The sequence below is a fragment of the Peromyscus maniculatus genome, chromosome 11, assembly GCF_049852395.1.
Source record: "Peromyscus maniculatus bairdii isolate BWxNUB_F1_BW_parent chromosome 11, HU_Pman_BW_mat_3.1, whole genome shotgun sequence".
Classification (NCBI taxonomy): domain Eukaryota; kingdom Metazoa; phylum Chordata; class Mammalia; order Rodentia; family Cricetidae; genus Peromyscus; species Peromyscus maniculatus.
Genome location: NC_134862.1, coordinates 74,456,367 through 74,481,198, shown reverse-complemented (window position 1 = coordinate 74,481,198; position 24,832 = coordinate 74,456,367). Strand labels below are relative to the sequence as shown.

The window sequence follows — 24,832 nt, the reverse complement described above, 5'->3', positions numbered from 1 at the left end:
TCCCAGATTCCTGAAGGCTTCAACTTTTTTTCCTGCCTCATTATTACCTTTTCTGCTTAATTTTTCCATTTAGCCTCAAACATACTGTTATCTCTTTCCTAAAAACAGAAAGCATCTCTTGATCATCCTACATTTCTGCAAATAAGGCTGCTCTATTGCTCCACTTCTACATTTCTCTGCAACTCCATTTTCACCCCCCATTTATTCATGAACCAACTGAAATTTGCTTTTCAGCCTCCTTTTCCTGTGGACATTTTTGTCAATGTCACCAGTGAGCTCTTTCTTGCCAATCGTGAGACTATGTCTCTGTCAGTACCTTAGCAGATTTTTTTTGACTAGTTGCATTTAACATAGTCTTTCCCTTCTTGCCTTTCTTGGCATTCATTCCACACTTGCCCACTTGCTCTTATTATCCATCATGGCTAAGTTTCTCATAACCATTGCTAGTTTTTTTGTTTTATCTATGTTTGATTGAAGCTTGTGGTTGAACCTCTTAGGATGACCCTCCTCTCTTTTCTATGTAAACTTTGCCCATCTGTGATTCACTTCTAATGTATGACTCCCAAAGGTACATTTAAGTCTTGTCTTACAACCCAGGTTTCAGATTCTTTTGCCTATTTATTGTATGGGACTACTTTTTGGTTGTTTTCAGTGATTTAATTTAATAATATGTCCAAAATACAACTTAATGCAGCCTCCTGTCCTTCCCATCTCTTAATGGTTATACCTTAGTCCTTTTCTTTTAAACATTTCAAAAATTTTAATTACATTTGCACTGTGCTGTGTGTGTGTGCATGTGTGTGTGCATGTGTGTGTGCATATGTAGGTCAGAGGACAACTTTCATCAGAGATTGTAGACTTGGCAGGACTTACCTCCTGAGCCATCTCACTAGCCTTTACTTTAGTCCTTTTATGCTTTACTTTTATTTGCTTATTTTAATAACCCATGAGTTATTTTGTATCCTTTGGTTTTCTTTATGTCTCCTATTCAATTCATCAACAAGTCCTATTGCTGCTGTATCTGAATTGTATTCCACCTCCTTTCATTCACTGTCATTCCTTATCTCTTAGTTGATATCCGTGCATCTGTTCATGTTCTCCTCTGTAAAGTTATTCTCCAGAAAGAGGACACAATAAGCATTTAAAGCATTTAATCAGTTTGGCTGTGGATAGCACTCTATGAAAGCTTTGTATTTAGAGATAGAGCGGAGAAAGAAAATACTCGAAAGTCTTCCTGTGGACCTCTGAGAACCCACATGGACTGGCCTTGTACACTCTAGCTTCTTCTCACGCTGTCTTTTTATCCACAGGTCATCATCAGGTTCTGTCGGTACTGACTCCTCTCAGTTCCTCTACTGTGCCAAACTCTTTTTTGCCTCCTCCTCCTTTGTCTTTAAGTTCTTACTGTTCTTTTTAGTAGGAAGGTTTTCTTCAGTTTAAATACCTCCCAAGAGAGTGGTCCCATGATTTTCTTAGAGTACCCCCCTTTTTTTCCTACTTGCCCTAAAATGTTACATTTTTTTAATAGAACCTTGTTTATTTTACAAATGTACCTATTATACTTTATGATTTCTTTTCAATTTGATTGATTTGTTTATGACTTTATTAGCCTGGGATCTCACAAAGATTGGGCATTTATTGCCTGATGAGTCTGTAATAAGAATATCTATCTTTCCTCAACAATAGTCTGTTTCTAAATATGCAGTAAGAATATTATAAGACATCCAGTTATATTTTAGTCTTTAGAATTCTAGCCCCAGTTCATAAACTGTTTTGTGGGGAAGGAGGCCCTCCTGTCTGAGAATCTGGAGTGCTGAGGTCACATATGTATCCCACTATCCCTGCCCATTAACTTTTTTTTGAGACAGGATTTCTCTGCGTAGTTTTGGAGCCTTTCCTGGAACTCACTTTGTAGCCCAGGCTGGCCTTGAACTCACAGAGATCTGCCTGGCTCTGCCTTCCGAGTGCTGGGATTAAAGGCATGCGCCACCACCGCCTAGTTGGCCATTAACTTTTGATATGTCTGGTAAGCTGTTGTCTTTCTGAGGAGTCTTTTGAGATAGCATCTCATGTCCCAGCTAGCTTTGAACTCTGGATCCTCCTGCCTTTGCTCCCAAGTGCATGAAAGCCATGCACCACTACACGCAAAAAGCTCTCCACAGTTAACAGCATGTAGGAGGCATGCAGTGTTTAGATTTCCAGTCTGTCATTTGGGGTCCATGTTTTGCTCTACAGTTATAGGCTAAATAATTTTTTGACTTATTATAAAAATATTTTAAGTTAGCCTACAGAAATATGTCTCTAAAATCTTGTTGTAAATCTAAATGAATGAATCGGACAGTTAGAATCCTGGCAGGAGAAGAGTGAAGTGAGGCCCAAGTGAAGCAGGGATACAAAATAGAGGATGAGGACAGGTCTCTCGAGCATACTGAGACGGGCTCTGGGTTTTGGAGCAGAATTAGGAAAATATGGAAGGCTCAAGTAGAGTGTTAAGTCAGCAGTGGACTTTTCCTTATGTTGTTGCTTCTTCATCCTGGTATTCTTGATTTTTATTTTAATTGCTATGTCAGACTACTTGAAACCATTTCCTGCGTTTGTAGCTCAGAGATTGTGATCCTATATACATTCTTCCATGCATTATTTAACAAGACTTTATAGAAGCAAATGTGTTTATAAAATTACATTTTTAAATAAGAAAAATACCACTTTATGCCAAATTAAGTGAAATGCTTATGAGTTTACTCTAAAGTGTTCCAGTGTAAGTACAGAACATTACTGTCTCTGTTGGTGGTGCTCGGATGTCTCCTCTTTGCCAAGGTAGTCTTGCTGAAGCTGAGTGTTTCCAGGCTAGACTTGGGTAGTTTTCATTTGCTGCATCATTTGTAAACATTTTCCATGTTAGAAAGCTTAGGGTGAGAGAGTAGTGGTAGTTCATTTTTCTTCCTTTATATTCACTTGGAACCCATTTAAAACTATGACTAGAGACTGTGGCAACTTTGGATTAGATGGTGATTTCAGTGTATACAAAATTCACTTTGGAACAGAGACTCCCTTGCGACTGGAATCACTTCCACAAGCTCTAAGTTTCTAATTAAATAGATCACTCAGACTGCAAGAATTCTATTACCAGAAGATATGTAGATAGGAAGGCCTGTATGAGGATTCTTATTTGCAAATAACTGCTTAAATTCACAATTTTCATACTATATATAACCATTACACTAAAGTTAGCTCTATAGAAACATCACTAGTGAATTAAATACTGAGTATAGTAAAGCAAAATTGTCAAAGCCCAAATAATAGCTAGATGGCAGTTCCTTGAAGTAGGATCATACCAGACACAAGACGGGGAAACAAGTTGTAAGTGGAAGAAAAATTGAGAGCATACAGATAAGTACCACTGAGTTAGATAGGAATATAATGTATTGTTCAGAAGGCCCTGTATATTGTAAAGATGTGGAGTGAGGCTGTAACCAAGTGCCCTTTCTTGACTCAACTGTAGGTGTGTTTTTTTTGTTTTTGTTTTTGTTTTTGTTTTTGTTTTCTCCTGTCTTAATGAAATTAAGCCTGTTAGGGAGAGTCACCAGAAAACTGAGAAGAAAGTGAGAATAGGGTTAGTAGTTTTGCACAGGAGATTCTCTGTAGTAGTTCTCAGTAGTTTGCTGAGTGTTTAGTTGTAAGGATTTAAACCAAAATAGTTATTGTATTACCTTTCAATTTGGTTTTATGTTAAGAAAAACTAATCTTCCAGACATTTATATACATTTATAAATCATACATAATTACTTGTTTTTAAAAGGATATAATGTGAGTCTTTATAGCTCAGCTGCTGTAATATTCCAAACTGGTAAGCAGAGCTGTTTGCTTAATCTGATTGATCTCTTGAGAATTTTTGATTCAGTCTTTACTTAGCGTTAGGATGACATTTTTCCTCTTGTAAATTAACCTAAGGTGGGAATAACAACCTTATTTAAGAGACAGATTCTTTTTTAAATAACTGCACTGAATGAGAGCATATAGGATAACTAAGCCTTGCTGGATTGAGGTTCGAGCATTACCTGTCTGCTATTGTCTTACATAACACCAAATGGCTCCAGATGTCAGTCTCTCTCCTTCCCCTCGCCCTCCCTTTTCTCCTTCCCCTTGTTTCTCCCCCTACTTTCTTCAAACATAATTTGACTAATATATATTCTGATAATGGTAGATTTCTTTTGAGTGTAAAAGACAAACCTTATGATTATGTAATTGTATTTCATGATGCTAAAAGCATTAACTATTATACTGACTAAAATATGGGATGCTGAACACTTTAGCGGTATTACTGTTAAATAACTGTATTAACAGGATTTGCCAGTACATAGTGTCCTCCTTGGTACTGGCAGACTTCCCAGGAAGAACTAACAGTAGAAGTCTATTGATGATACTTGAGTTGTTCATTAACTCTTTTATTGCAGATGTTTTTTTTTTTTTTCATACAATATATCCTGATTATGGTTTCCCCTCCTTCTACTCCTAGTCTTCCTCTCTGAATATCCGGATCTACCCCCTTTCTGTTAGAAAACAAACGGACATCTAAGGGATAATAAAAAAATAAAATATAATAAGATAAAACAAAAACAAGGAAGCTGAATAGTATAAAACAAACAGAAGGAAAAGAGTCCAAGAAAAGACACAAGAAACAGATATAGACACAAAATCCCTCTTGTTCATACACTCAGGAATCCCATAAAAACACAAAATTTGAAGCCATGTTATTTACGCAGAGGTCCTGTAGGGTTAAAAAAAAAGAAAGAAAGAAAGAAAGAAAGAAAGGAAAAAGTCCTGACACCAGCACTATTAGAGAAAGAAACTCGAAGAAGCCATTGAGTTCCTTTTCTGTTGACTGTCTACTGCTGGGCAAGCAGACTACTCTTAAGTGTAGTTTGTTTCCCTTGGAGGAAACTAACTTCCCTCCCTCCCTCCTTTCCTTCCTCCCTCCTTCCCTCCTTCCTTCCTTCCTTCCTTCTCTTAAGTGGTTATCAATTGGAGATAGCTTCTGGGTTAGGGATGAAGCATGTGTTCACTCCTTTCAGCTCTAGAACCCTCTCTGGTGCAGACCCATGCAGGCCCTGTGCATGTTGTCTGTCTTACTCTCTGTGAGTTCATATGTGCTTCAGTCCTGTTCTGTTTAGAAGGGTTTGTTTCTTTGGTATTCTCCACCACCACTCGCTCTTACATTCTTTCTGCTTTCTCTTCTACATGATTCCCTGAACCCTGAGCGGAGGGATGATGGAGACATCTCATTAGGGCTGTGTTCTGAGGTCTCTTCTCTCTCTGCATATTGTGTAGCTGTGGGTCTCTGTATTGGTTCCCATCTTCTGCAGGAGGAAGCTTCTCTGATGTTGGATGAGCAAGGAACTGATCTGATTATTTTACATTCCCTTTGTAGAAGAGTAGTATTTGGTTTTCCCGTAGGGCCTTGGGCTATTTGTTCTCAGGTTTTTGGTCAGCCAAGCAGCATTGGGTATGGACTCCATCTCATGGAGTGGGACTTAGGTCAGATCTGATAGTGGTTGGTCACTCCCACAGGCTTTGTGCCACCATTGTACTGGCCTTTTTTGCAGGCGGGACACCATTGTGGACCAGAGAGATTGTAGTTGGGTTGGTGTTTATGTTTCTCCTTTGGTACCATGCAGGGTACTGTCCAGTACCAAGAACACTAGCTAGTGGGGTGAAGGCTCTAAATAGGTGCCAGCTTGACTTCTCCATGTTCAGTGAGTTGTCTAGGTGCTATCTTCAGCAATGGGCCCTTGCCATCAGTTTGTGGAGAGCAACCATAGTCTTTGCAGCAGCCTGGGTTGTTTGGCAGATCCCATGGAACCCCTTTGGCCAACAACTCAATTAGATGTAACCCAGTCCCAGTACTGGAAACTTCATTTGTTGACAAGAGATGTCTAGTTGGGGCTCTGTCTCCTCTGTTATGTGATAAATTTGTTTAGATTGTCTTCATATATGTATGAAGACAATATATGTGTGTAGATAGATAGATAGATAGATAGATAGATAGATATACATACATACATATATAGTATGTATGTATTTTAGGAAGCTTCTACTGTATTAGGTTTCCATACTACCACTCAAATGGCCCTTAATTTTAGCTGTCTCTCACCATAGTCCCTCCTTTATCCCATCTTCCCTCCCCATGCCCTCTTTATCCATTCCAGTCCCTTTCATCCATAACTATGTATTCTATTTCCCCTTCCTGGGGAGATCTAACCATCTCCTCTAGTCGCTTACTTTATACCTAGCCTCCAGGTTCTGTTGCTTGTAGTTTGCTTATGATTGACTTAACACCTAATATGCATATCTAAAAGAATATATACCTAGTATTTATTTGTCTTTCTGGGTCTGGATTATCTCACTCAAGATGAATTGTTCATTAATTCTTAATTAGCAGGTTGAAGACACTTCTTTATAAACAGAAGCCATGGTAATAAGATATTTATGACTCAAGTTTCCTTGATTTCCCAAACAACAACAAAAATTTGCACGAGAGGCTAGAATGTAATTTGTTGTAAGTATTACTAAGAGGAATTGTATGTGCTTCCATTACTAAAAGCTAATTTTTCTTCATGTCCTTGATTTGTTCAGGGATACCTGTCCTGCACTTGCCTGTGGGAGCCAGCTGGGAGACCGGCTCCCACATTTTACAACAGGGTACTCTTGAGGAGTGAGGGATAAGAGATATTAGATAGAAGGACGGAGGGGAGAGAAGCAGATAGAAACACAAGATAGCCTCAGGAGGGCCTGGATCCTTACCTACTGTCCCCTTCTGTCTCTTCTAAAGGGCTCTTTATAGGAATGCCAAGGGGTGGAGCAAAAGACCTCCCGCTAGCACAGCCTAGTGCGGACCCTTCCAGTCACCTAGTAACCATGCACATGGTCAAGCAATCTTCCAGTGCAGCCCTGCCGGGTAAAGCAAGCTCAGATCTCACTAGGAAACCTTTATGGACCTCTGCACTCGCCAACTTCTTTTCATGTATTATTTTCCTTCTCAATTTGTATTCTAGCAGCACAAACTTTCTCCCCGGTTAAAACACACAAAGTTCCCTTTTTCTTTTCCTCCTCACCCCATCGAATGTCCCCCTGTACTAACATTCAGTACTTCTGCAGCGTGTATGTGCTTTCTGTTTCTTTTTCATTGCCCTCCTCACTTGTTGAACCTGCTACCGTCTCTTCGGCCTCATCTTGGTACACACACAACAGTCTCATCAGTGTTGTCGTTGACTTACAGAGTACGAAGGTCTCAGCCAGTGTCCTTTTCAGGACTGTATTAGAAACACGGACACATTGGCTTGCTCCATCCTTTGTAGACACACTTTCATCACTTTTCCTACAGTACTTTGGTCCCTCAGTTGTGCCTGCCCTACCCCTGGCTTCTTCTGGTCTTCCTTTTAATATTAAAGTTCCCCAGGGCTCAGTTCTTATCTTTTGTCAGGGGCCTTAAAGTTTCGCAATCAGTGACATCCAAATTTCTGTTAGGGATTCTTGACTCTTGACATCAATCTCTGGTTACCTCCTCTACTTGGATGGCTATTAGTTCTTTTCAGAATGAATTGTTCTTTCTTTCTTCTTCACTGTAGCAAATGACAGCTTCTTTTCCCTGTACCTAGCCCCACCCTTTCTCATTCTGTCTAGACATTAGCAAATACGCTGCCTGTGTCCCTCACATCCCCCACATTTCTGCTGAGCATTCCTCTTGCCCTTTCCTCCTGCAGGAACAGCTTCCTCATGATAGCTGTGTAGCTTACTGCAGCACGTAGAGGATCTCCTGAGGACTGGTCACAAACTAGCACTCTCTCCCCTCCATCTGTCTTCCAGGCCTTCTGTACTAGTTTGTCATAGCAGTTACCCCGGGGGCATACATGCGTACATCTCCGTGTGTGTTGGTGTAGTCACAGATGCCTGTTTTCCCTCAGAATGTAAACTCCGTAGGGGAAGGATTAGCTTGCTCAATGTTTTATTGTCCCTGAAACCTCATATGTAATAGGTATAAAACTGCCTCTGCAGAATTTCATGGAATTTTTCTTTTCACCTGGATCATTTCCTCAGAAAAGATTAATAAAATGTTGTATAAATCTTTTTGAACTAAAATATAAAAGATAAATGACAATTCCAACATAAAAAGGAACATTTTTAAGGATATGACATATAACTTGAATTTTTAAAAGATCTAATGAATTCTAAGAATTGTTTTTAAATACATAACTTTTTACACCTTTTATTGAATTTTAATTGTTATTTATTTTATTGAAATTAGTAAAGTAACTTAATTTTTTGCTTAGATTATTTAAGTTAATATTTTATAGTTATTTTCTGTACAAAGAAAAGAAAATGATGAAAAATTGAATGTTTAATTTAGCATTTTACAGGCTAAGTGTATAGTGCAGTGATCAAATATGTGCTTAGGCCCTATATTCAATCTGTAGTATCATAATATGAAGTAAAGTACCATAAAATAAAGTAAAATGGTGTTTTGCTTATGGAGAACTTTATTTTCATTAATTTGGTTACTTGGATATTTGTAGAAATTATGTATCTAATTCATCAAAATTAAAGAGGAACATTTGGTTGTATGTGTATAGTCTTGTCTCATAATTTAATGACTATTTTATCAGTAATGTGTTTGGTATTCCTCTTTGAACTGTCTCATTTAATCTTCCCCTTTTTAAGTGTATAGTCAACTTTGCACTGTTTTTCCTTGTGTTACTCTCTTCTTTCTTTTCTTTCTTTTCCTGTCTGTGTCAGAATTTTTAAGGGGGCCTGAGATAGCTTTGCTCCGTAAGCGCCTGCAGCAGCTGAGGCTTAAGAAGGCTGAGCAGCAGAGGCAGCAAGAGTTAGCACAGGCCCAGCATCAGCTTTCCGCTTCCACTTCCGATCAGTCTCCTCCTGAGGGCTCTTCACGGGACCCTCGAGCTTCAGGTTATTGATGTCAAGTGTGCTCCGGCAGCTTCTCCAGTTGCTTTCTAATACCGCTCTGTGGAGTCCAGTGTTCCCTCCCATTCAGATGGGGACCTAATGTGCTTGCGGCTTTTCCTTCCCTTCCTGGCAATATAGTGGTGTTCAGTGTCTGCTACTAGAGGGGCAGGTTGACAGGAGCCTTACCCAGAGGCGTGAATATACAACAGTGCGTTATCTTACTGTAAAACTATTTGGAAAGGGGCAACTGTTTATACTTTTAAAGCTGTTGAACTTTTTCTGATAAATCTACTGAATTTCTTGCCTGCTTTGATATTTTTGTAGAAATTTTCTATTTGCCAAAATGAACCTATGCTTATAGACTCCTGGCTCTTCTTTTTTTAAAGTCTGTAGTTAACCAATATTTTAAATGGACCTAGTAAGTATTTGGCCACACTAGCATGCTTGCTCCATCATTGCCTTCTGTTATTATTTGATTTTTTCAGCATTTTCTTATCAGTGCTATAATCAGCTTCCTTATATAGGGCAGGAAAAGTACTTTATGATTTCAGTTTCCTGTTCTTAAGCTATCAAATTCTGATAATATTTCATAATGGTCAGTGCCACTTTATACTATATTAACACTCCAATTCCTTTAACACTTCTTGAGAATAATAAAAGATACATCATGAATGTTTATCAAGATGAGTAGTAGGTACTATATATCTTACTGTGTAGGTATTATAGTAGGTGTTAAAATGTTCATCAAGGAACAAAAAAATGTGCCTAAATTCTCACACTAATAAATTTATAATACTTTGATATATTTTGCTTTGCCACCCTAAGGAGTAATGAGTTTGGGTGTTAATTACTTTGAAAACTCTGATTTAATTACTTGGAATTAATTTGTACCATTTATGGGTAGAATTAGTCAGCCTCTGCTCTATAAATATCTGTTCTAGCTATGTAACCATAGCACATCTGTTAATAATGTTGTAAATATAATAAATTTAAGCCTCTATAATATACATGTAGTATTTGGAACAAATTTGGGGGGCTTGATTTGTTATTATTCCATGCTACATTAATAGAAAGGCCAAAATGCTCTGATTTTTTTTTTCCTGTATGGGAGATCTTTTCTTATACTTAAAAGAAGAAAATCTAACAAGATTACAACAATGGCATACATTAATAAAACAATTTACTATGAATTCATGTTCCATACAGCACTGTAGCCCAGAATGTTTTTAAAGCAAAAAGGAGTCATGCAACAAAACCAATAAAAAGGGAAATAAAATGTCTGCATATATATTATGTCCTTTTACTTTTATTAATCTCACATGTGTGCCTGTGCACACTTACACACATGTAAGCATGCCAGGAGCATACACGTGGAAGACAGATGAAAACTTGTGAGACTCAGTTCTCTTTCCACTGTTGATTCTGAGGAGTGAACTCCCATTGTTAGGTTGGAGGCAGTCACTTTGCCTGCTGGGTCATTTCGCCAGCCCCTTCTAGATAGAGATATTTTTAAGATACTACACTTAGCAGAAACAAATCAAATAGTAAAGTGAATTTTGATAGGAAGCAAACATCTCTGAGGAAGCAAGCACATTGTGAGTGTTAGAAAAGGAAGTTGAGGCTTATTTACCTTTCGTGTAAATTTCTAAAAATTTGAAAAATGAAGCAGGTTCTTTGAGTCAAAAATTTGAGAGTGGTGTCAGGTGTGACAGTGCATGTCTTTAGCCCTAGCACTCAGGAGGCAGAGGCAGGCAGATAGTTCAAGGCCAGCCTGGTCTACATAGAAAGTTCCAGGCAAACCGGGGCTGCACAGTGATACCCTGTCTCAGAAACAAATGTAAAGGGATTATATGGGTTTTCTGAAACAATAGAATGCTGTCCTCTCATCTCTCTGTATCATGCAAATTAACTTGTACCTAAGTTTGGAGGCCGATTTACTACTGGTGGTAATAATTAAGGAGCTTAAGCTTACCAATTGTGAAGTTGAGAAACATTCTCTTTTCTTTTTTATTAAAGATTTTTCTTGGCTCTCTAAGGCCCACAGGATCCAGTATTTGAAGTCCTTATGTCTATCTCAGTGTACAATAATCTCCTCACCTAAAAGTGAGGTTTTTTTTTGCGTATCTTATTTGTTTATCATAGCGTTCATATAAGTAAGGCACCTTGGTCAGTTTTTTTTTTTTGTTGTTTGTTTGTTTGTTTGCTTGTTTTGTTCTTGGGAAATAGTCTTCTGTTGCTCAGGTGGGCCTCAAACTTTCTATGTAGCCGAGGATGAACTTGAGTTTCTAATCCTCCTGTGTCTATCTCTAAGATGGTGGCATTATAAGAGTGTGCCACCATGCCCAGTTTAGATAGTTCTGGAGACTGAACCCAGGGCTTCATGCATACACTCTCCCAACTAAGCTACATTCCCAACCCCCTAATAAATTTTAATCTGTAGCATGCCCTGTGTTCATTTGCTAGTGCTACTTTCATCTAACGCTGTCCTAGAAATGTTATTAGTAACTAAAAGCCTTATAAACTGTTAATAAAAGGCAACTGATAAGGTCTGTTTTCTTGGTCAATTAATAAACTTTGGTTATGAGAAAAGATGAGTTGGCTTAAGGCAAAATTCTTCATTTCAAAATATATGTTATAAAAATGTAGAAGTGAAATTATGAAATTTTGCAAAAAGATAATTTTTAATTAACTAACAATTATTAAAACCTTATCTTAGGGGCTGGAGAAATGCTCAGTGATTAAAAAACTGGCTTTGCTTGCAGAGGACCCAGGTTCAATTCCAAGCACCCATATGGTGGCTCACAACTGTTTCTAACTCCAGTTCCTGGGGAACTGACACCCTCTTCTTGCCTTCACAGACACCAGGCATGCATGTGGTACACATAAATACATGTAGACAAAACACCACACACATGAAATAAACATAAATAAACATTTTAAAAACCTTTATACTTAACTATTAAATGCATTTTTGTGTGTGTGTTAACAGGAATTAATCCTTTTTTCCTCGTAATAGATATCTGTACTATCAGGATAGAAAAGTGCCAAAATTGTGGGGCTGGAGAGATAGCTCAGAGGTTAAGAGCGCTGGCTGTTCTTCCAGAGGTCCTGAGTTCAATTCCCAGCAACCACATGGTGGCTCACAACCATCCATAGTGAGATCTGGTACCCTCTTCTGGTGCACAGCATACATGCAGGCAGAACACTGTATACATAATAAATAAATCTTAAAAAAAAAAAGGGAAGGTTCCAAAATTAACTTTATTTTTTCTTTTCTGGGGACAGTGCTTAGAAGCACTCTAACAGTCACGCATTTGACATGTGGTCATGGGCTTTGTTGTAGTATGGCCTCTACCAATGCTAGCCAGTCCTGACCCCTGCTGTTGGTTGCTTTCCTCTATATTGGGAAGGTCAGGATCCACACATGGTCTCTTCCCGGTGAACTTCCAGGCGTTTGTGCTGTAGCACCTAAAGTCCTTGTGAGGTTGTCTAAAACTAAAGAACCTGCAGTCATTAGCTGTGCTGACTGTGCCTATGACGTATCAAGTGTGCTCTCCTTATCAGGGAGCAGAAAATGACAAGGAAAATGTTGAAGGCCCAAGGTTAGAGTCAGAAGTGAAGTAAACATGGTTTTTTAAAGTCATAAAACCAAGGCTTGTTCCGTTTTGACAAAGGTACCAAAATTAGTATATTTGATTTTAGTTTGTTAGTTTCTTATACATAAAAGGTATTTTTTTGTGATATGTTTTGCCTATCAATATATCAATTATAAGGGGCCAGCAGATGGCTTAGTGGGTAAAGGAGCTGGCCATGGAAGCCTGGTGACCCGAGTTTAAATCCTAGATCGCACTGTGGAAGGGGAGAGCTGACTCCTGAAAGTTATCCTCTGACCTGCTGTGTGCTGTGGTATGTGTGCCCAAACTTACACATGTACCATATGTACAGATGTAATAGTAATAAAGAACATTTCAAATAAGTTATGATACTGCCAACAAATGGTACTTCCATTATCTTTCTACTTATTTAAATTTCTTAGATATAAGGTGTTCAAAAGATTCATGACTTAGAATCAAGAAATTGTAAAAGTAGAAAGTTTCTGAATTATTTCATTGACATATTCTATCTTCTTTTTAAAACATAGGACTCAAGAGAATTCTGAAAGGCTAAGTATAGAATGAACCAACAATACCTAGTTTCTAAATGAAAGTTGAGAACAAGTCACTTTACAGAAATAATAATCTGCAAGTTTAGTGAGATCAGATGGGAAGGAGCCAGATAGTATTCACTGATAATCACAGTGAAATATTATATATTCATATTATATATTAACTGTCAATCTTTCTTTTCTTTTTCTTTCCTTTTCCTTTCTCTCTCTCTCTCTCTCTCTCTCTCTCTCTCTCTCTCTCTCTCTCTCTCTCTCTCCCCCCTCTCCTCCCCTCTCCCCTCTCCTCTCTCCTCTCTCTCTCTCTCTCTCTCTCTCTCTCTCTCTCTCTCTCTCTCTCTATCTCTATCTCTATCTCTATCTCTATCTCTATCTCTATCTCTACCTCTATCTCTATCTCTATCTCTCGACAGGATTTCTCTCTTTAGCCCTGGCTGTCCTGGAACTAACTGTCTACACCAGGCTGGCCTCAGACTCAGAGATGCACCTGCCTCTGCCTCCCAAGTGCTGTGATTAAAGGCATGCACTACCACACCTGGCAATATTTCTTGCATTATTCTGAAACACTTATGTCAACCACTTTTAAATTATTGTTTAAAATAAGTCATATAAAAGAGTTAGAGCTTGGGACATAGCTTAGTGGTAGGGCAATTGCTTAGTGTGCCTAAGGCCCTGGATTTGGTCCTGTAGTGCCACAAGAAAACAAGGGTTTCTTAACAAAGGTTAAACAAGATGTTTGAGTCATGGTTTTCTCTTTTATTGAGGGCAAGATGGCTCAGCTGTAAAGCTTTCATCAGAGTTTTATGTGGAAGTTCTGATTTAAAATCTGCAAATGGACTGGGAATCTAGCAGTGATTGAATTGTCTAGGGGAAGCTGTTTGATTCTCTGGGTCACAGGAGGGGAAAAAAAGCCAACCACTCAGATGTAAAAGTAAAACTGCTATGATTTAGCTTGCTCTTCATGCTAACCTGTAGCTCCTCATCTCTGAAATAGAATATGGACCAACCTACTCTAAATGTAGAGTTTTTTCAAGATTTATTTTTATTATTTTCAATTATGTGTGTTTGTGTCTGTGTGTGGGTATGTGTACATGTGTGCAGGTGCTTGAACAGGACTAAGGTGCCAGGACCCCGCCCCCCTAGGGAACTGGAGTTTGAGGTGATTGTGAGACACCCAACCTGGGTGATGGAAACCAAACTTGTGTCTTCTGTAAAAGTGGTATATACTCTTAACCACTGAGCCATCCTTTCAGGCCCTAAAAAAAGTTTTGACAACTACAAATGATAATCCTTCAGAGCTAAATTTATAAATTCAGTTTTCAATTTTAGAATATATTACTTTAAGATATTTTTGTTGTAGTTTTTAAAAGATGTGTTTATTTTTATGTATATGAGTATTTTGCCTGCATATATGTGCACAATATACTGCAATGCTGTTGGAAGCCAAAAGAGGGCATTAGGACCCCAGGAACTAGCATTGCAGAGGGTTGTGAACCACCATCTGGATGCTGAGAACCCATTTGCAGCCCTCTGCAAGAGCAGCAAGCGCTCTTACCCCTGAACTCTCTCTCCTGTTTTAGTTTGAAGTACATTTTTGTCCAGAAGTCAGGAAGTATACTGTAGATCATTTAGAGATTATATTATAACTCATTTTCTAAGCTCTTCAGAAATGCAACATAACATATAATAAGTCCGTGATGATGATGATGTTGTTGACAGTGTTTTGAGATAGGCTCTCACTGTATCCCCAGGAGTTCTTAAATGTGTTAACTCCTGTCTCTTCTCCTTGACTGTTGGAATTAGAGCCATGAGGTTTGGTTGGTTGGTTGGTTTGTTTGTGATTTTTTTGTTTGAGATAGGCTTTTGCTGCCTAGCTCAGGCTGTTGTGGAATTTGCTGTTCAAGCCTTATCCTTCTGAGTGTTGAGATTACAGGCATGTGCCACCAATAGCCAGGCCAGTTATTTTTTAATTATATTTATCTATCTGGAGGGTGGAGGTTTGCTACAGCATATGTGTGTAGGTCAGAGGATAACTTGCAAGGAATCAGTTCCACTGTGTGGGTCCTGGGAAGAAAACTCAGTCAGGCTTGGAGGCACTTTTGCTTTAATCATAAAAAGAAAGCTTTTTTTCTTTATCGCATTATTATCTGGCTCTGAAACTAGTTGAATTCTTGTTCCTTACCTTGCAACTAGATGAACCTTGGGCAATTCATTTGGCTATTGTCTGTGAGTTTCCCAGTTACCAGTTTATTTAAGTACTGTAGCCTACGCCACATAACAGATGGCATAGATGGGATAGATAATGTGTAGATATAGTTTTTAATACTCATGAGAGAGTACCATCTTATTTATAATAGATATTTAGGTAGTGTCGTCTACCCCAGTTAACAGAGATGCATAGAAACGGGATAGATAAATATATAGTTCTTGATACTTGTAAGTGAATACCATCTTAATTATAGTGTGTTTTACTTCTTCAGAATTTCTTCATATCAGGACCATTTAAGGTAGACAGCATTGAGGATTCTGAATGAGCTGCTTGGACAGTTATCAAATGAATGCCCTGAATAACTGCAACAAAGGCATTCAGTATGTAGCTAATTTAAAGCCCAGATCTTTTTTCCATTTCAGGTCCCTGAAGTCATGGGTTGCTGGCTCCTGCTCAGAGTGACAACACCCTGTGGATTCTACTGGTACTGGCCCAACCACCACAGAGCCCCACTGGAGCATGGAGCCAGCCTAGAGAGGGTCAGGTAGGAACTGTTTTTTCGCTTTATGGCACGGTTTTGCTGATTGGAAAAAAAAATTAACTTTTATACCCCAGAAGGGTATAAAACATTGATGATTATTTTTGAAAAAAGGGCTTTTCAAAACTGAGCCATATTGGAAAAAATCAGCATTCAACATGTCCTGTGCAAGCAGGCCCTATTTACCGTCAGCCTCCCCGCAATGCTCACAATGGCAGCCAGTGTGGCACTTCTGAGATGGATGCACTGGTTCATGTTAAGCCTTTGTTAATTACCGTAAGTGTTAGAGTCCTAAGGAAAACAGTAGTGAATCTTAGGATTTTAAACTATAATTAAATGAATATATATTCATTAGCTTGAAGATAATTTTACATCATTCTTTTTCAGTCAATAATATAGCTCTGAAAAATAGTTACATGAACTGACTCTTCCCCATATATTATGTAGCTTATAAGGATGAGCTCATTAAAAGAATATTTTACCCTTTTTATAGAGTTAGAAATGAGACTTAAGACAATTGAAATAACTTGCCCAGGGTTACAGTATGAATGAGTGAAAAGCCATTCAAACCCAGGAAATATGGCTGAAGAAGTCTTGTTATATGTTAGATTATAATTTTTTAGTTTTCTACAATTTAAAAAAATTCTGGTGTTAAAGGACTGAAGGGTTTTCTCAGTACCAAACTACAAATTTGGGAGAAATGCACAGTAAATGACTACTATACACATTGAGCTTAGTACTGAATGAACTGTTCGTAACATTTATATCTACCTTTAAAATAGTACCTACCATTTAAAATACTTTAAATGTGTTGACTTACCATATTACTTTTAGTAATGGAGCATATATTCTGATTTTTATTTTGTAATGATGCCTTCTGAAATATTTCACACAAATATGGAGTAGAATATACAAACAGTTGCAGCAGTGAGTTTAAGCTTCTTATATTTTTGTTGTTATTTGTTATTCTGTTAGTTATTGTGTTAATATGTGGAAGTATTTCTGTAACTGGAGTTATAGGCATTTATGAACACTTAGTATTACAAAAGCATATTTGACATATTTATGTTATAGGAAAATAATAATTCTAAAAGGAGTTACCTGTTCCCAAGGTTGTAAATAAAGTAAATGCAAAATCCAAAGAGTCATAAACATTAGCCTTAAAATATGTTGGGCCAGCAAGATGGCTCAGTGGGTAAAGGCCCTAATGCCAAGCTTGACAGCTGGCATTCAGTCTTCAGGACTCACGTGGTGAAGAGAATTGACTCCCACAAGTTGTCTTTTAACTTCCATGTAAGAGCTAGCTGTAACATGTGCACATCCACACACAATAGACAAGCACACAAAATAATAAAAATGTAATTTGAAAAATTTTAAGGATGTAAGAATAACAAGTAATTCTTAGAAATACACAATTGTTACAGGCTAAAACAGTACAGTGAAAGTGTTTTAGTTGATGAAGGGGCTTTATTGTTGATGTAATGGAAGCTTCATTATTTTAAATACTGTAAGACTGAAGCACATTTTGTGGAGGCGATAGCATTGAAGATCTTCATTAGTGTGTTTTTAGTGATACTTTCTAAGTTTTATTGAAAGAACAAGATACATTTTACTTCATGAAGATTTATGCATCCCATAATGTAGAAAACCAATATTTATGAAGTGCATGTCTTAGTGGCCTTACAGATGTCTTGGAGATTTTAATTATTAAAGGAGAACATAGGGAAATATATGATGAATCCAGAGGGATGAACTGTATTTTAAGAAAGACTCTTAAGGAGGGTTTTCCAATGTTTAATTAATTGACTTGTTTTTGTTTTCCTTTGAAAAGTGTAACATTATTTCTAATGACTTAATTGCCTGTTTTTCAAAATAATGCAGGTGGCAATGTTAGAGCTAAAATGAGTCAGTGAGAAATTATTTTAAAGAGAGAAGTATGGTAGATTAAGGAACCAGTAAACACTGCTATTCCCACTTCCCTTTTTGCGTAGTAAAGACCCTTAATCAAATATTATGGTGAAGAGATGATAGGTGAGGATGAATAAAAGCTTCAGACTTTAGAATAGTGTCATGGTTTATCAACTTCTCGGAGCAGACTGCCATGATACGTACTAGAAGATGGAAGACTTGAGGTTAATAGACCTCAGACCACAAATTGAAGTAATTAAATGATGTAAATTTGGTATGAAACCAGGATATATTGGGAAATTTCCCTTACCTATTCAGCTCAGGATGATCTTTACTTTAACATCTGTATGGAAGAAATGAAATGTCATTATGAACATAGCTGGTGCAGTGAGACATGTCTTGCTAACACCGTTCACTAAGAACCAGGGCAGCCAGGCGATTCTTTAATCCCAGCACTGGGGAGGCAGAGGCAGGCGGTTCTTTGTGAGTTCGAGGCCAGCCTGGTCTACAGAGCAAGATCCAGGAAAGGCGCAAAGCTACACAGAGAAACCCTGTCTCAAAAAACCAAAAAAACCAAAAAAAAAAAAAAAAAAAAAAAAAAAACCAAGGCAAAGGATCTTAGAAATTAGGAATTATTTTTACATTTGACGTAAAGCCGTGTTTGTTACCCACACTGTCCCCTTTTGCTGGAGCTCTCCTGGGGCACTAGGGCTTCTCTGTGTTAGGTATCCTTTGTCCACAAATGCTTGGGATCAGGAGCAGCACGTTTGGGGAATATTTGCATATACCTAATAAAGTGTCAAGGGGAAGTACTCAGGGCTAAGCGGGAAATTCATTTGTGCTTTCTGTACATTTGATGCAAACATCAGAGATAATTTTATGCAGTACTTTAGGGAATCTATCTATATTCTGACTGCATTTTCTCATAGGTTAGCGGTGAAATTTTCCACTTGTGTTGTGTCAGCAGCACTAAAACATTTTGGATTTTGTAGCAGTTTCAGTTTTGTTTTTTTTTTTTTTTTTTTTTTGTAGACAAAGGATGTGTAATTTACATTAACATTTTGTTAAGGTACCATATCCATGGGCTGTCTAAAAATGTGATTATCAGAATTAAGACTTGCTAACACAAGGCAAATACTCTTTCCATTTCAGTCCTTTATTCCAGTGTTTTCTAAAAACTAGAACCCCAGTAATGAAATAAATTCTCACATGAAGACCCTGTGTACCCAAAAGATCAAAATAAAGTTGTACTGTTTGAAGCCAAAGTAGAAAGCACAGACCAGTAAGCTTTCTTCTTGCTTTTCTTTTCCAACCAGGTACCTCTATAAAGAAGCCTAAGCTTTCACAGAGTATAGTTTCATTATGCACAATGTACCATAGAGTTTTTAAAGTTACATGTTTCTTTAAAGGTATTTAACTCATTGACTGTTTTCCCTACAAACCACTTTTTGTTGTTAAACATCCTGACTCCTTCAGCTCATGGTACAGCAAACAGCATCTCCCACTGTCCAGTGAGCATCTCATTTCATGCTTTGAAAGCAGACTGAAAGCCATCTTAAGAGCTGGTGAGGGAACTTCAGAAAGGCAGTTTCTTCTGTTTAGAGGAAATACCCTGTTTCTAATTATCTATCTGGCACCTTATATCTGTGCTAGATGAATTTGTTTAAAGGTATGTGCATGGAAGTAGAGTACTTGTTTTCTCAACTCATTCTCATGATTGCTAAATGCTTGCCTGGAATAACACTTTAAGCACATGGCCCTGCTTACTCACTGCTTGGAAAACACACCACAGTACTTACTTCTCTTCCCCATCCTTATACATTTGTTTCTTAAGCTTAGAGATTATCATGACATTGCTGTGCAGTTTTCTGCTGCTTACTTTTAAGTTGAAATCTCATTTTTGTTTCAGATTCTCCCTCTTCTGTGGTTAACAAACAGCTCGGATCCATGTCACTTGGTGAGCAACAGGGTGGGTGCGTGCGACAGGAGATGCGCTATGCCCAGTCATCCGTAGTTCTGTTGCAATGCAGAGACCAGGTTCTTCCTCACTTGGGCGTAGCATATCATTTGATGACGGCCTGCAGTCAGTCTTTTGTGGACTAAATTGTCTCGGGTGGTATTGTGCACAGAGGGCTCTCGTGGCCTGAACAAATTATGTTCTGTGTAAGCTCGTTTCTGCCTTCAACATTTTACAACAGCTTTGAAGTCTCTCCCTCCAACAGTTTGAAATGACTATAAAATGTTTATTATAGCTATATATCATAAAATCCTATAGAACTGTGGTTTAAGGTTAGCACATTGCCCAATCATTATTCATTTAGAAGTGATTTGAACATAGTAATAGTCCGTATCACTAGGTTGCTATGGTAACGACACTTGGTTTTGTGTTATACTTAACTGGTGGTGAAACTCAAGCTAGGTTGGTTTGTTGTTGTTGTTGTTGTTGTGTTGTTTCGTGTCTTGAGACAAGGTCTTATACGTAGCCCACGTTGGCCTCGAGCTCCAGTGGTTTTGCTTAGCCTTCCTCCTGAGTTCTGGGATTGCAAGCATGCTGCCGCCCCACTCAGCTCCTGTGCCTTTAATCTGAAGCATTATGCTTGCACAGAAAGCTGGGCAATCAGCAAACAGAGCCTCTTACACTTCCACTGGTGCCTTTTTGAAGTAGCAAAGCCTGGAGGAGAGCTAGATGCCATCACAGGTGTATTGGTCAAGCTGTATCACCAGCAGAGCTGATGGAGTGCAGAGAGAATTAGAAAAGGACAGCATTCTGACGCAAAAGAGGTCCATGGAAAGAAGAACGTAGAAAGAAGACTAAGAAGCTGTAGGACTTTCTTGAGAATTAAGGCAGAGAACTTACTATATCAACACAGAATTCTCTAAAGTATTCTAAGCACTTCGTGATATGATAATGTTAGTGGTATTCAGCTGCAAAGAATAACTATTTATGTATTTATATGTGGTACATGTGTCTGTTGGGGTCCATGTCTTGGTACAGTCTTGCACAGTGATCGGAGGATCTTTTCAGGACTCAGTTCTTTCCTTCTACGGCATGGCTTCCAGGGATCGACCTCAGGTCAGGCTTACTGCCGAGCCAGCTCACCAGCTTGACTTCAGTTATCTCAACTGGAAAGGGCTAAGGGGTAGCTGCTAATAGATTCCACAAATTTCTTTTTAAAAATATGAATAAGCATGAAAAATGTAAGACTTGGTAGGCTGAAAGTTAATTTATATATATATAAGAGGACTCACTGGTTGACTGAATGAAGAAATTAGTATTTCTGTAGTATCTGGTATGAAATAGGTCTAATTTTAACTGTCCTAGAGAAATGTTCAAAAACTAAATTTAAAACAAATTAGAAACTCCTGTACTTTCAGTCTTAAATACTTTATTTGTAAATCTTGATGACATGTATTGTTGTTAGGTATTTTGTTTTCTTGTTGTTGTTTTCCTGTTCTTAAAAAATAAAGCTAGGCATGGTATTTCTTGCCTTTAATCCCAGCAGTCAGAAGACTGATGTAGGAGAATTGCCATGAAAATCCGTTTTTTTTTTTTAAATCAAGCAAAATATAATGTAAAAAATGGGGTGGGGGGGGAGAAAAAACAAAGTAAATGAATTTGAGAACTACAAAATTAACCATGTTTTATCTTTGTACAGAGTAATAAAAATGGGATACAATTATAGCATCACATTATATTATACTATAGCCAGATTCATGTTTAGTTAACCGTATAGAATACTTTCTATAGATTTATGTTGAATATTATACCTATTTAGTTGGTACTTCATTTATATATGGCTTTGGGATGTAAGAAAGGGAAGATTCAGTTTAACTCCCACAGTTTTGGCCTCAGTGCCTGGTGAATGATGATGCCATTTAGTGAGGTTGACTAGCCTGGAGAGAGAAATTAGGAGGCTCTTTGTTTGGGTGACCATGTAATATAATTTGCCATATAGTCATATAACCTTAGAGAGGTTGTATGAGGTCAAATATCAGTTGTGTTTGGCAGAAACTACATTGTAAATGTAGTTTTGTGATAAGACCTATGAGCAGAATTGGCCTAACAATGGGAAATGACTTAAGCGCATAGGCTTACCTATGGCAATATGTGCTATCTGAAGATAAATGGTACTTAGAAGTTCAGACAGCCTGCCTGTCACCAGTCTGTCTCTTCTGGCCTAATGTAATAACTTTGTAACTGACTTCCTCGTGTCTGCTTAAGCCACAGTCTGTTCTTTCCTAGCAGAGTGACCCTTTGAAAAGTGTGTATATACTCTATCATTTTCCATCTAAAGTTTCTTTAACCCTTGAAAACTACTAAGTTCACACCGTGTCTTATAAGCTACACATGAACCGGCCGTAATCTCTCTAACCTTACTTTTGGCCATTCTGCTTACGCATTGTGTCCTTGTCAAGTCCCTTCAGTCTCCCGACACTGCTCAGTCACTGTGGTCTTGCCTAGTAGCCTTCAGTCTGCTAACACTGTGCTCACTTGCTGTGTTCTTACTGAGTAGCCTGCCTCCAGTCTGCTAACACTCCGACTCTTTCCTTCTCAGACAGCTTAGACGCACGGTTCCCACTCCCAAACTGCCTTGTTGTTGATGTTAAGCAATTTCTACTTATCCTTTAAGTGTCAATCTCTCAAAAAATGTGACTTTCCAGTATGAAGTATTTCCCCCTTTCCCTCTTTGTGGCTTGGTATTTGCTCTCATTTGATCTGCAATCCTGTATTTGTTCGGAGGATTGTTTTGTATATACCTCTCTCCATATTCTTTATGTGTTGTTTGTATTCATTGTCATATATGTGCAGTGTATGAAGTCATATCATTTTTATTGGTACCAATATTTGGTCAGGTTTTTTTGTGGGGTGGGAGATATGTTTTTGAGACAGGGTCTTTCTTTTAGTCTTGGCTGGCCTGGAACTCTCTATGTAGACCAGACTGGCCTGGAACTTTCAGAGATCAATCCACATGCCTCTGCTTCATGTGCTGGGATTAAAGGTGTGCCAGTATTAATTCTTTAAGTGATCAGAGCTATGGAAATGATTTCAATCTGGAGAATTTAGCATAATAGCCAGACTACATATTGGAAAGTTCATTTGGGCAACATTATAGATGAATAAATGGAAGATAAAGATTGAAGAGAGTCGGACCATACAAGAAATTATTGTAATAATCCAGGTAAGAGACAATGAAGAATCCAGTCTAAGGCAGTTGGAGTGGGAAGTGAGTACATTTTAAAAATCTTTGTGAAGTAGAATGAATGGAACTTGGGTTTGGGGCAGATTGCTTGTCTTATCTAGAAGTATGGATTATTACTACAAAACAATGACAGTAATGGTAGTAATAAGTGGTACTTTGAAACTGTTTAGCCAGTTTCATAATTAAGAAAAAATCATGTCTAGGTATCTTGATAAGATTATAGTAAACCATCAGAAAGAGAGCTTTCAGAAGAAATAGTTATGGGGAAAAGAAGCTATGTAAGATATCTTTTTATTTATTTTTATTTTATTTTATTTGCATGGTGTTTTGCCTCCAGATATGTCTATGTGAGGGTGTCAGATCTTGGAGTTATAGACAATTGTTAGCTGCCATGTGGGTGCTGAGAATTGAACCCGGGTCCTCTGGAAGAGCAGTCAGTGCTATTAACTGCTGAGCCATCTCTCCAGCCCTGTGTAAGATATCTTTTGGTAGTGTGTGTATGTGTGTGGGGAGATATCCTTTAAATGTTGGCTTTGAGGTATCTTAGTCTGTTTTCTCTTGCTATTAAAGAATACTTAAACACTGGTCATGGTGACATATATCTTTAATCCCAGTACCTGGGAAGCAGAGACAGGTGGATCTCAGTGAGTTCTAGACCAGCCAGGTCTGCATAGTGGGACCCTGTCTTTAAAATATATGTATGTGAAAGAGAGGAGGAAGGATAGATAAGGAGAGAGGGGAGGGGGAGGGGAGACTGAATAACATAAGGAAAGAGCTTTTGACTCACAGCTCTGGATGGATCTACTTGACTTTTAGTTAGGGTCACGTTCTCCATGCATTGTAAAGCATGGAGGGACAAGCAGAAGCATATTGAAGACAGATGTCTGGTGGGAAAGCTAGAGAAAGCTAAGAAAACCAAATGTGGTTGGTGACAACTTATTGTACCAGTAGCTTATATGGTCCTTTGAGAAAGAACTCACTCACTCCTGCAAGGTGACATTGCCCACTGGTGAGGACTCTGTATTCATGATCCAAACAACTCCCTATACTGCTCCATAGACTGCATCCAGGCAGTGATGTATGTAATTATTCAAAGAAAAAAATTCATCAGTGAGATGAACTCATTGAGTTGCTAATAACTGAACGTTATTAGCAACCTTTTTATCTTTGGTAGCTACCCCCATAAAGAAATCTAGGCGCTACTGTGAGAAAATAAACAATATAGAAAGCACCTAGTCTCCGGGCCATGGTGGCGCATGCCTTTAGTCCCAGCACTTGGGAGGCAAAGCCAGGTGGATCTCTGTGAGTTTGAGGCCAGCCTGGTCTACATAGCGAGATTCAGGACAGGGACCAAAACTACACAGAGAAACCCTGTCTTGAAAAACAAAAAAAAGAAAGCACCTAGTCACCTAGATGGCAATTAAATACACATCTACAGAATAAGTATCAAACTTTAAAAGAAGCATACTGTTTCTTTACAAATATGAAAAAGAAATAAAATATGTAGTCAGAGATGTGGCTTTGTTGCCCAGGCTGATTGAAGCCTTGTGCTCAGACAATCCTGTTTCAGCCCCTTAGAAAGCTGGGGCTACAGGAGCATATATCCCCCATCCCTGACTTTGTCTCAGTAGTTTCTGTTTCCATTAACCAATATGTTTTCTAAATAAACAGAATGATGGGAAAAAATCAAATAACAGACATTGTTATATGAGAAATACTTTATCATATTTACAAAATTTAGAGTTGTGGACAACTTTATTTAGAATTAGCTCTCCTGTGCTAATTATGGACAAAGCCCAATGGTATCTATGATGTACTTTGTTTGCTGCCTAGAAGAAATTATATATGATATA

The 24,832-nt window shown here is 38.2% G+C and overlaps 1 protein-coding gene across 12 annotated transcripts in view; it reads left to right on the top strand.

Moving 5' to 3' along the window:
- The window catches only part of Dcaf6 (DDB1 and CUL4 associated factor 6), a 115,320-nt gene that overhangs the window by 54,661 nt on the left and 35,827 nt on the right, over positions 1-24,832 (top strand). For 3 of the 12 annotated variants that reach the window (XM_076547906.1, XM_016006598.3, XM_076547902.1), the window contains exons 11-12: positions 8,791-8,964; positions 19,688-19,747. The exons of 3 other annotated variants lie outside the window; for them this stretch is intronic. In XM_076547906.1, coding sequence (XP_076404021.1) covers positions 8,791-8,964; positions 19,688-19,747 — 234 coding nt within the window. The remainder of the gene's footprint in view (positions 1-8,790; positions 8,965-19,687; positions 19,748-24,832) is intronic. 6 more of the 12 variants (XM_076547903.1, XM_006988111.4, XM_076547904.1 and 3 more) reach the window with 3 other exon arrangements.